Here is a 12892-nt window from a genome sequence, read left to right on the forward strand (position 1 = left end):
ATAAGATTACTTTCAATAAGATTGTCCTCTACGATGAGTGCTTTACTTTCCTTAAGTTTGCATTGATGTTTATAAAATGAGCGATGAGGCAGCTTCACTTAGTTAAGACAGAGGATGGTCAGAGAACAAAGAAACTGACTTTGAATAATAACTACACTAACCAGTGATAATAAACATCACATTTCTTGAGTTTTCTATAATTAAGCTAGATTTTGTCAGGAACCAAGAAATGAATTTCTATTGAATGATAGAGATATAGAATTGTTGAAATGTTCATGTTTTCATGACAATAATTTTCCCCCTTTTTTTTTTAGGAATGTACAAATGCAGCTTTTCCTGGCTTAAATTTTACTTGCTGCAGGTAATGGTAAAAATTCCTGAGCTGGGGAAATGCAATGTCTCCAGCACTTAAGGTTAAAATTAACCACATACACTTATCACATACATATGTAACTTAAGAAACTATCTGTCCTCCAAGCAAGCAACTTAATGTAGAATATTTGCTTACATCAAGTCAGCATTTCATACGACTAATGTGAGAGCTATCAATTTGTAGCAAAAAACATTTTTTGATACAAATAAAACATTACCTAATAGTGTTCTAGAATTTTTAGAAATTACAAGGTTTCCACAGGAAGTAAAATGAAATTGTCTTTCCTACAATCAATGTCTGTTCTCTCACTGAATTAATCCTTTCTTTCTACTTGACAAAAAGAAATTTGAACATACATGTAAGGGCAGAGAAACTTGTCTGTTTAAGGTTCCCCTACAGTTCCTACCCTGTCTTTTTTCTGCCTTCTACAGCATATTTTATTGTTATCATTTTATGAAATTCCACAAAACTATCAGTTTTTTGTTGTGCATAGTGTCTATATAAAATAATTATTAAAAAAATGTTATCTTAAACAGACATATTTTTTTTCTTGGTCTCATGAATAATTTTCCCTAGACAAATATCACTTAATCTCGACACAGAACACTGACCAACAGACAAATACCTACCCTTTCTCTGCCAATAGGGAGAGGATCTCTACTGTAAAGATTCTTCCTTCCATCAAATACTGGTTTCTGTCCGTTAAATATTTTTTGACTATAGGCAGTGACCATAGTCTCAACAATTTCTCTACAAAAATGGAATTGTTTATCATTCATATAATGAGATTACAGCTCATGTATGTATTGCATGCATTGAATACTAAAGATATACATGTAGATATATCAGTACAGATTAAGAATTGACTATTTGAAGTCATATCACACATAAAGGTTCAAATTAATATGGGTCAGAGGACCAGAACCCAAAATTTCTTACCCATGACCACCTACTCTTGATAGTAAGGTAGCAGACGTACAAGAAGAGGGAATCATTTGGCATGTTCTCGTAAAAGACCCAGGACTTTTTATAAAACAGTCCTACTGTTTCAAAATGTGCAACAAAATTTAGCTCTGAACTGCTTTACATATTTTCCAATTCAAACTTTCACCTCTGACTTACCTGTTGACCCTTCTGGGACATTTGTCTGGTGTGATGGCAACATCATAATGGTGGATAACGCCCTTTGGTATACGGACTTGGAAGTGATTGGCCCTCAGTAAGATTGGTTTACCATCAGTCCCATGGTTTGGTCTGGCTGGGGAAACAAAATCTGCTCTAGGGACTACAGGCTGAGGTGGTGGAGGTGGGCCTGGTGGCAGCTGGTGTGGTACTATAATGGAAAGTTGATTCATTGATTCAATATGGTTTAATGTCCTACTGCAGATATTTCATACATATCAGGATCTATCGAACAGATCTTTCTTTATACCAGTCTGACATTATGAGATGGATTTTTATTATGTTAGCTCAATCTGCAGGTAGGCATACCACCCTATTCTGATACATTCTGACTAAAGCAAACCAGTCATCATTCTATCCCCTTTGGAAGAGAGGTAGTGACAATCAATTTTAAATTTGTTGGTGCAACTCCAATTTAATGGCACACATTTCTACAAACTCTCCAGCATAAAAAGTGATTTTGAATTTCAAAGTTAATTCTGTTATTGATTTACAACTCTTACAAATCACTGGAATGTTTATATCAAACATTTAATATCAATCTCATGTCTAATTTACAACTCTTACAAATCATTGGAATGTTTATGTTTGTTTTGTTTGTTGGGGTTTAACGTCCGAGCAGCAATATTTCAGCTATATTCAGACAATGAATATGAAATGGATGATAAAATGAACATGAAATGATAAAAAAAAAGGATGGGTCACAAGGATAATAAGGTCGACAAATTTTGATTGCCACTAGAAAAAGGGGGGATGGGTAAGGTCGGGCAATTTAGCCTCCTGTGGCGGAGCGCAAAGGTTCCTACTCCTATCGAATACCACAGCAGGGTTTTTTGGAATGTTTATATCAAGCATTTAATATCAATCCCATGTACCCCTCAAGGTAAAGTACTTGGATTGATTTCATTGTTTCAAATGAAAGATTGATAGGCCTTGGTGACATTGTACATGTATATGATACAAACATATTACTGCTTTCAAGTTATGTTCCTTACCCCAGACCTCCTTGAGACCAACCATAATTTATGGATATGAATCACAAAATTTTGAAAAATTGTGCCATTTTAAAATAGGTATTATGGAGAGATTCATAATCCTTAGAGTATAATTTGCCGTCAAATTTCTTAGAAACTACAGCGCAGTCCACAACTATGAACAAAGTCAGAAATGCTTCCTTTGTATTCTACCCATTTCAAGCCAAGATTTAGGTCTCGCCTCTGACAACAGTTTATTGCAGACCATGGTTTCAAATAAATTTATAAAAGGATTTGCAAAAAAATGTTTCTAGATAATGCCATGTAGACATACATGTAATTTGTAGAAAAAAAAATCATACAAAAACAAGAATTTAATCTCTAATAATAAAAACAATAATCCTAATTTCACAATGAGTAATGCTTTCTTACCCTCTGGTTGCTGAATTGGGAACGGTGTGAATGGTATTGATGTCTGACCTAAAAAAATAAAATGAAAAGGGGCTGAAATATTTGTAATATTTTAAGGCAACAGCATCTGGCTTAGACTTAACACATAATTAATACACAATCATTCAAGACTTACATTTTCAAGTTCATTAATATCCAGTCCATGCTGCAAGAAAGATGTCTACAAGCTGATAGCTGGGAAAAAAATTATCGTAAGTATACATAAGAACATTCAGACATGCCTTGAAAACGTCTTATAATTTCTACTTTGTTGTTGCATTTTTTCTTGTTCTAAGTTCTTGTTAATAATAAGATGCATAAAATCCCTTAATTAATATATATACTGCATATGGTCTTTGTTATATTATTTTACTGGTACATGTAGTTGGTTTATAACAGCTACATGTAGTAAAGCCTCCCTTCAGGTCAGGTGAATTTTGCTTTTTCCACTTAAATGAGATAGTGAATATGGTAAAAAGATTGAGATTATGACTTTGAAAAAGGTGCCCTTGTAAAAAATTCAGATCTTAATGAAAAATGTCAGCTAGAATGCAAAAACTGATTCTATTCAAACCACTGGGTGTACATATACATATATTTTTCACTTGTCAATTTTGTTTGCAATACGTTTTGTCCCTGACGAAGATTGTAACGCTAAAAATTTTGATATTCTTTATATTTTTTTATGATTTATTTGTATTTTGTTTGAATGTAGTTCCTTTTTACCTTTTAATCGTGGCAATTGTCCACCTATTCATTTTTCTTATATATATTTTTGTTGCCATATAAATTGTTAATACATGTACACATGTACATGTATATACAGGCTGTTTCTCCTAGCAAATAAGATGTACAAATGCATTTAAGTGATGAAATCTGTAAGAATCAGGCGAAATTGATAAATAATGAATCACGCTCAGGAAAATAATGAATCACGCTTAGGAAAAACACAAGAATTTGACAATGTGGACACATAATTATTTAGACGAATTGACAGTTGTTCAACATAGAAGTGCTAAAATTGTCAGAATTTTCCTACTTTGTGCGAAGAATAATGGTTTAAAATTTAAAATTTGCTGGACAGTAAGTCAGACATCTTGGTATTTGCCTGACCAAACATATTTATGTTTAACAGAAAATGTCAGAAAATCAGGCACATTTTGATTGGCCTGATTTGGTACATTTTTGTGTAGGTAAGAAATTCACAATGTGTCAAAATGATCGGTGATTATACTATAGAACAAAATGGGTGTCTTATGATCCTGTGCACCAATGCAAGACTAACATTTTCACCAGGGCATGTGGTGGTTTGGGTAAAGCCTAACCTTTGAAGCATGAAGTACAAAGCTTGAAAATGAATAAAACTTTCAAGGTTTTAACCTAAAATTTTGGCTTTGCAGCCCACATCTTATATTTTGGTAGCCAATATGTATAATTCTTAACAATCACTGTAGAAATTCTGGTAGCCCACATCAATATTTTGGGGCCATTGCCAAGTGGGTCTCTACTATTTTCAACCCCTGTCAGACCTTTAAGCATTGGTTAGTCTTTTAAATTCCAGAACTTGTTAGGCTAAAAAAAAAAAACAATGATGGCAGTACTCTGATTCTGCTACAGCACCTCCCCAAAAAATCTTACTAATTCTCCTAACATGCCATGTCATATGCCTACTTAGATAAGATAGCTAAGGTTGCCTTAACAGCAAAATCCCTCAAATATGATATCACATGACATGTATAACTACTGTGTAAGAGTAATCTGTAGAATTGATAAGCTGTAAATGCGAAGAAAAAGCAAGATTCACCAGAGTAAAGTACATGTTAGGTTATTGAAATATTAACTAACATACACAATTGACACAAGGTCTACGAACACTACAACACCAAATTACTACAAGGCAAAAAAAAAACAGCCAAGCAAAACTGGTTCTGCAAACCAAACATAAAACTGGTTTCTAAAGAGGTCCTGGTAACAAGTATCTACTGTATGACAAACTCCATAAAAAATGGTCTGGGATTTAGACACTAGCCTGAAACCCATGTCTTATCAGAGATTGCAAAGGATGTTTGGCTATTACTGGAAATTTAACCACTAATTTAACATTTAAAAGGAAAAAGGCTTTCCGGCTAGTGTCAAAACAGGGTTTACAATCCCAGGCTGAGAGATTTGAAATTCTACTTTACATGATGGTGTGTTAAATGAAACAGTGAGTTTAGTAGTTTATTGTGAACCTATACACCAATGATTTAGTAGTAACATGAATGACATGATGTACGAAATGAGTTCAGTTCAAATGATAACGTGTTATTTTAACAAACTGTCACACCCTGATAACAAAGTGGTTAATAAAAGTAATTGACAAGTATTAAAAACGTTTTTAAACACTATTACAAAAACCAAAAATAATTTTATTTCGAAATATTCTTTTGACTGCTTACCTAAAGGGATAGATCAAAAGAATTCAAACTGCACCAATATATAACAACTAGTCTTATCCAAATCCCTACTATTTTATACAATGAAGTACATGAAAAAATGCTATAACATATTTGTCTCCAAGTTTTGGTCCCTACCATAATAAAGCTTTAACCTTGTAGCTAATTTTTTCCTAAGAACACTTAAATCCACCCCATTGGATATAATACAAAGAACATACATGTTGCAGTGTGCAGTGTAAGCCTTAGACTTATAGACCAGGCTTCAAGTAGCCTTGGATTACTTCAATATGCACACAGCAAAATGCATTACAGCAAACTGAAAAAGAGTGGTACTATTGTCAAAACAATTTTAGGTAAAGCTTACAAATATATATGCAGTCTGAAAGGCTATCCAAGGTATGTATCGCCTCTATAGAAGGAGTGTCCAATTTCTTCTTTATGGACCACCTATTAGATCTTTTGACTCAACATAAAAATTTGCCATTATGCCACCTGATTGTTAACCTCCAACAACTTACAGGCTTTAAATAGTGGACATATTAGGTCAAAATTCAACTTGGTATCCATCAAAGAAGTAGGACATTTCCTAATAAAATAGAGAAGAATTCTACTTGGAGAGCTATGCAAACACTTTGTAGCCAACGTAATATTGCACTGATATTGGTACCACTTTTAATCAAATTGCTATAATCACAGAAAAAAGGACCTATCAAGAGAAAACTTGACAATAGTTATAGTACATACCATTTAGTTGTTGGTTCATTATGCTGGATATACCTTTAAGAAAGAAAAGACTACATCATTTTTCACTCACATAATGAAAAATGTGCCAGATTTTAAATGTTCAAATTTACTTTCATTCCATCTTACTATAATAATTCAAAAAAGTCTTGTCCTCAGTAAACAGGGTTAGAAACTCTTCAAATTATGAAGTATCCCATATGCAAAGAATGTATAGATGACAATGTTTGAGGGAGAAAAAAACAAGCAGTCCGGTTGGATGTTTGTATGACTTTGAATATTTAATCCTGAGTGAACTTACTGCATAAATTAATTTTATTTTTTTAAAGATTGATGATTACATGTGTATATGTTGTATGATGAATTGGCAAAATCTTACACAAATTTTTTTTCTAACTCCCATAAAAACTCATTAAGTTCCCCTTGACCTATCTGTTTTCCTGTTCAATGATCAAGCAAATGTTTTCCTCTCTTCAATTTTTGTTTTCAAATAGAACCATAAAAAGTACATAATAAAACTGAACTTTGTAATTTTTATGACTAAACCACCAACATTACTGTTATCAAATACATGTACATGTATACTACTAATATATAACTCATGACATTAATCAATTTAAAGAAACTTGTATCAGTTACACAAGCATGGATATTATGGTGAAAGTTAAAAAATATGCATTTAAGTACTGTTGAAGTCAAGTGCAAGATGGAATGAATGGTTGTTACATTAGTTTATTTATTAAACGAAGCCAGGTCGTCATTAAACACTGGAGAACAAGTGCTCTATAAAGTGTTTCTTAAAAGGTTGACTGTGAAAGGACTTTAAGAATCTCAAATGCTCTAATTTTTCATGAAATAAAATAGCATGGCTATTGAAGACCATTGAAATATTTCATGTTCTTGAAAATTACTTTGATTGAATGCTATCTTTTGAGAATCAGTCACAATATCAATCTTTCAGTTGTATAATGAAGGGACAATGAATTAATATTCAATATAACTCGCAGTTATAACAAAAGTTTAATATATTTACAAAAAAACGTACATCCAAAGTTACTATAGATAAATGTTTATCAACTACATGTGTATACTTTACCAAATGCTATTTCAATTAAACTAAATGTAAGACTATTTCTTAAAACAGAACTTCAGATCCCACTTTCCTACACAGACAATTACAGGACAAAACCAGCACCTCTTTAAGGATATTAGTAATAGCATTATAAGCTTACACCAAGCAATTTCCACTTCTATTTACCTCATTCAATATTTAACTTAATGTCACCATAAGATTTTCTTTAACATGAACTTTCAAATTTTTTCATTTTAGGTATAACAACAAATTTAACAATACTTCATTCAGTGGTTTCCTAATATTTAAGAACAAACCAATTTCAGGCCTGTCAAGTCTCATACTTATAGCATGATACTTGTGCATTTTGAACAGGATATGGCAGAATTTTCCTTCGATCTGTTGTTTTATGCCTTTGGTCTTTAAATTTTTGCCAAATCTTACACATTTGCGTTTTAAAAACTTGACAGCCCTGCAATTTGATTCTGAATAATCCAGAATTTCCTTCTTTTAGTGAAATCATATACAATTGCAAGATGCTTTGTTCTTCAGGGAAGGTCCAATGTCTAATGCAGAGTATTAAGATTAAAGGAGGAACTGCAAGAACATGTTCAAAAAAGAAAATCTGTGGTCAATGATCATTTAATATTGTCCATTTTGCCGTACTTGAAGCATGCAACCCAAAAATTGGCACTTAGCAGATTTTTACATTTAATAACCTTGTGATATACCTGTATGAACATCATAAATCAATAAGTAATGTTTAAACTAGGTACTGACTTAATTGTTATGTCATAAATTATTTTGAATAGCTCCTGATAAATCTCTGATTTCCTACAATACACCTGTGAAAGACAAAATATCTATGAATGTCATTGTGTTCAGGAACTTCTCGAAGCATTTACAACAGCGATGTTTCAAAACCTTAGTATCAAACATTCACCGTTCACGTATAAAATAACTGAATAGTAAATAAGTATCAGATTTATATACAATTAAGAAATCACCGAAAATAGTTGAGAACGACCCTGGAACAATAAGACGTTAGCGTGGGGCATTATTTTAACTTATGTTCTTAAAAAAAACATCATTGAATGTGTACAGTATATTGTACCTGGAATAGGAAACATTTTGGCATATTTTGGTGCAACTAAGTACGATAGAAAAGCCTTAAAGGCTTCAGGATTCAAGGATTATTGTTTGTCCTGTTTCTTTTTGAGTCTTCCGTAAAATGGCTGCCAAATAGACACCGCCACCTGGTGGGAATAAAAAATTTCAACCTAATTTACCTCCCTTTGACGCACCTGGCATAAAATGCGGGAAATTTCAACGCGCTTGATTTGTTAATTTGTTTTCAAACCGTTTTAAACGAATTAGTACTGTCCTAACAGTATTATTTGATTATTTTATCTTATCAATGGTTATCATACCCAAAAAATAGCATAAGAGGCTGAAAGTATAGAAAGTCATACAGTTTTCCCAAAACTTAAGGCCGGATAGACGACATTAATCATATCAAAGGGACCGTCTTTGGTGTACGCGTACAGTTAATCATTGACCTGTATTTAATTGCAGGTTTATGAGTACACTAAAAAATTAGTAATTAAAAAGTTATGATGAACTATTAAATTTCTCAAAACACAAATAATTTTAAATATTTAAAAAAAAATCAGTTTGTCTGAGAAAAAAATCAGTAATGGTTTAATTCTAAGTTATCAATAATGACACATGTGAAGAAAAAAAAAACGAACTGAAACTTAAAATGTTTATTTACTTTTGTATATATAATAATTTGTCGACAAAAGTTTCAACCTTTGTATCCTTTCTTACGGCCTAATTTTCAAAAAGTGGGATTAGCATAAAGTTGCACGCAAAGTGACTGTTCAGATTACGCGGGTCACACTCGCAAATTTTGGGCAAGCCAAAGTGGACAAAAAAATTTCTGATATAAGAAATTTATTTTCTAATACATTTGTTCTAAATTAATTTTCTATTATTATGAATTCATTTTCTAATATTAAAAATTTTTTAATACAAGAATTTGATCGAGTTCGTCACAGGCATCGCTCTGGAAGCTAGAACGATTATCCTCAGTAACTTCATATTTCCCCTATTGGGACTTATACCCCTGCAATCTGTTGAACCTGTACAATTGGGGACCGATGTGGACACGTACACGATTCATATTGGACACAATTTATATGGGGACTCTAGGCTAAGCACTTTTGACACACAATTAATTTTGCTGCCATTTTACTCTCAACTCTAAAAGTCAGTATCATTTTTGTTAACACAATAACAGAGAATATGACCGCAAATTTACTTTAGACATAAATTCCTGACAATATCCACACATTTCTGTGGTTATATCTAACCCTCCATTAATTACAATCCTGCTAGTTACGGACAACGCATCAGGCCCAAGTTTTGCTGAAAAATGGCTAAGTTCCAACAGCCGTTATTTCTACATTTTTGGCCCAAATATAAATTTCTGACAATATGTACACCCCAATATGGTAAGATTAACATCGATCCCACCTAGTTTCATAATAATCCTACAATTTATTGAAGAGGATTTGTGGACAACGTATCTGACCAAGATTTCTTGAAAAACAGCTATATAAGTCCAACAGCTGTCATTTTTACAATTTTTGCCCAAACATAAATTCTTGGCAATATATGCTTTATATTGCTATTAAATATATTTAATATGGAATTAACATGCCATCAAGTTTCATAGCAATCCTGCAAGTCGTTGAGAACGAATTGCAGACGACACAATATTTGCTCAAACTTAAATTCCTGACGGTATATATGCTCATCGCTATGTGGTTACCTGTGGCGGATCCAGAGTTTTAGGTAAGGGGGACCCCAAAAAGATTTCTTGACAGGATCACAGGTAAGGATCACGAAGTGAGTGTTTTTTTATGATAGAACACACACAATTTTTCAGAATTTTTTTTCTATAAGGTGTATCAAAGTTTCCCGAGAATACTAACCAACCTAGCCAACCTAGTAGTTAGACTTGTCTGACTCCGATATATACCAAATTTTATTTATCAGATCTATCAAAATTTGCGGTATTACATATTTCCAAAATACCTAATACACTGAAACTTCATTCCATGTATTACACACGGTAATTTTGCTGATGGGAGGTCACTCTTTGATACATGTTTACAGCATATCGAAATTTGCAATATATTTCATTTTGTTTTTGTATTTCATATAAAACAAGAGGCCCCCAGGAGCCTGAATCGCCCATCTGGTTAATTTTTTGCCTTCCACAGGCAATAACTCTAACAAAGAGTTGTCCGACAATTTTGACTCCATGAAGATCTTGGTAGGACTTATCAAAAGGATCATTTCATTAATTGAAAGTTTCATTCTATCTATTATAGTTTTCAAGATATTGGTTGAAACCTGCTAAAAACGTATTGTTTGTCTTTAATGGCCAATAACTCTTACATGTAGTCGACTGACAACGTTTATCCCTGGAGACTTTTGTAGGCCTTATAATAAGAAACATTTCAGCAATTGAAAGTTTCATTCTATCTATCATTGTTTTCAAGATATTAGCTGAAAACTGTAGAAAAAAATATTTTTCACCTCTCGAGGGCAACTACTATTACGTGGAGTCGTTTGACAACATTAGTCCCTCAGGATGTTTGTAGGCCTTATAATAAGGATCATTTCAGCAATTAAAAGATATTGTCTAAACCTAACGGTTTTGGAGATATATACAAAGAACTACTGTCTGACCCCTATGTTCTATTTTTAGTTACAGTGGCCATGTTTTTTAACTGATCAAAAACCCAAACCGTGATTTTGTTTAGAATACCCTAAAAAACATAAATAACAATTTTCATCGAATTCTGCAAAGCAGTTTTTGAGGAGAAGATTTTTGAAAGTAATATCATTAAAAACAACAAAAAGGGTTCTTAAAGGGCAACAACTCCAACATGGGTCAACAGATTTTCACCAAAATTTTACCACAGATAGATCTCACCATGCTAAATACTTTCGTCCACGTCAGAATTTGGTTAAACCTAACGGTTTGGAGATATATGCAAAAATCTGCTGTCCGACCCTTGTGTTCTATTTTTGGTAACGACGGCCACGTTTTTATGATCAAAAATCCAAATGGTCATTTTGTTTAGGATACGCTAAGAAACGTAAATATCAACTCTCATTGAATTTTGTACAGTGGTTTCTGAGGAGAAAATAATTAAAAGTAATAACATCAAAAAACAGCAAAAAAAACGTCCAAAAAAGGGCGATCCAATATGAGTCAACAGATTTTCACCCTAATTTGACCACAGATAGATTTCATCATTCTGAATACTTTTACCCATGTCAGAATTTAGTTAAACCTAACGGTTTTGGAGATATATGCAAAAATCTGCTGTCTGACCCCTAAGTAACAGTGGCCATGTTTTTTAACATATCACAAATCCAAAAGGTCTTTTTGTGCGGGAAACTATAAGGAACAATCAAAATAAGTTTCATCCAAATCCATTCAGTAGTTTCAGAGGAGAAGATGTTTGAAGAAATTGTTAACGATTACGACGACGGACGCCAAGTGATGGCAATAGCTCACCTGGCCGTAGGACAGGTGAGCTAAAATGATTATTGTTAATCGTAAAAAGGCGCCCCATATTAGCAATGGGAACAGCGCAAAACTGTGTTCAAGTGCCTGTGTGTACTGCCAAAATATAGAGGTTTACGCCAGTGGTCCCACTCGGCATGCATTAGTCAGAAATGTCAAAAGTTGATGCCTTCATAAATTATACATAGTCAATGAATATCATGCGCGGATATTCAGATCGAGTCACTGGCGTAGTGCTCATGCAGTCATTACGCCTGCATACACTTGCTGGGCGATATATAATCGGACATTCGCGTTCGATCTATCGGGGGTTGTCGATGACAATGTTACTAAAGACCTTCTCAAAAGGATAAAAATCTAAACTCAACAATGAAATTAACCAAGACGGAGGTTTCGGCTCATGGAACTGTTTCATCGTCGTCGACAGTACCAGGTATCGGAAAGGTCATACCGTGACTCTTTAAAATAGTCTTTAACCAATTCCAACTGCACAAGAAAAAAAAGCACTCATCATGTTTTATTCAGTACCTCTTCAACTCGGCCAACCTTTGACGTAGTCAAGTTAAAACGCCCACTAAAATGGAACACGCTCCAGGGTACGTCGTCCGAAAGAAATCGTAGTACTTTTTAAGGAGATGTCAGAATGTGATAATACTAAAACTATATACCACCTTCTTGGGTCAATTAATTTTTTAATCGTTATCATATTCATGTTAATTAATGTCTTGATATTTGTCCTCCGCCGCAATACGGAAGGGGACATGAGTAGAAATATCGGTGTCCGCCCGTGCGTCTGTCTCGTGTACGTCACATTTGACTTTAATGTGGACACAACTCCTCGAAAACTGCTCTACAGATTTTGTTCAAATTTTATAACATTGTTAGCCACCATATGAAAATGATCAAATTACGCGACAAATTTTACAAGAGCAATGGGCTTCGTTGAATTTGTACATTCTACACTTTGGGAACACTACATAGACGCAACACTTCGTAAACCGATCGACGAGTTTTGTTCAAATTTTGTTGGAATACATATTGCACCGGGATTTT

General features: G+C 33.5%; 1 protein-coding gene across 12 annotated transcripts in view; it reads right to left on the minus strand.

Annotated features, from left to right (window-relative positions):
* Positions 1-12892, minus strand: part of LOC148598314 (protein argonaute-2-like) — a 67809-nt gene that overhangs the window by 35337 nt on the left and 19580 nt on the right. For 6 of the 12 annotated variants that reach the window (XM_088562450.1, XM_088562453.1, XM_088562447.1 and 3 more), the window contains exons 2-5: positions 6162-6194; positions 2962-3009; positions 1496-1706; positions 1003-1123 (exon numbers count right to left, since the gene is read on the minus strand). In XM_088562450.1, coding sequence (XP_088418576.1) covers positions 1003-1123; positions 1496-1706; positions 2962-3009; positions 6162-6194 — 413 coding nt within the window. Of the gene's footprint in view, positions 1-1002; positions 1124-1495; positions 1707-2961; positions 3010-6161; positions 6195-8344; positions 8484-12892 lie in introns of those variants that run through there. The other 6 variants (XM_088562456.1, XM_088562460.1, XM_088562459.1 and 3 more) reach the window with 3 other exon arrangements.

The sequence above is a fragment of the Perna viridis genome, chromosome 14 (genome assembly GCF_037379345.1).
Source record: "Perna viridis isolate PV_CMFRI_1.1 ecotype Kerala chromosome 14, ASM3737934v1, whole genome shotgun sequence".
NCBI lineage: Eukaryota > Metazoa > Mollusca > Bivalvia > Mytilida > Mytilidae > Perna > Perna viridis.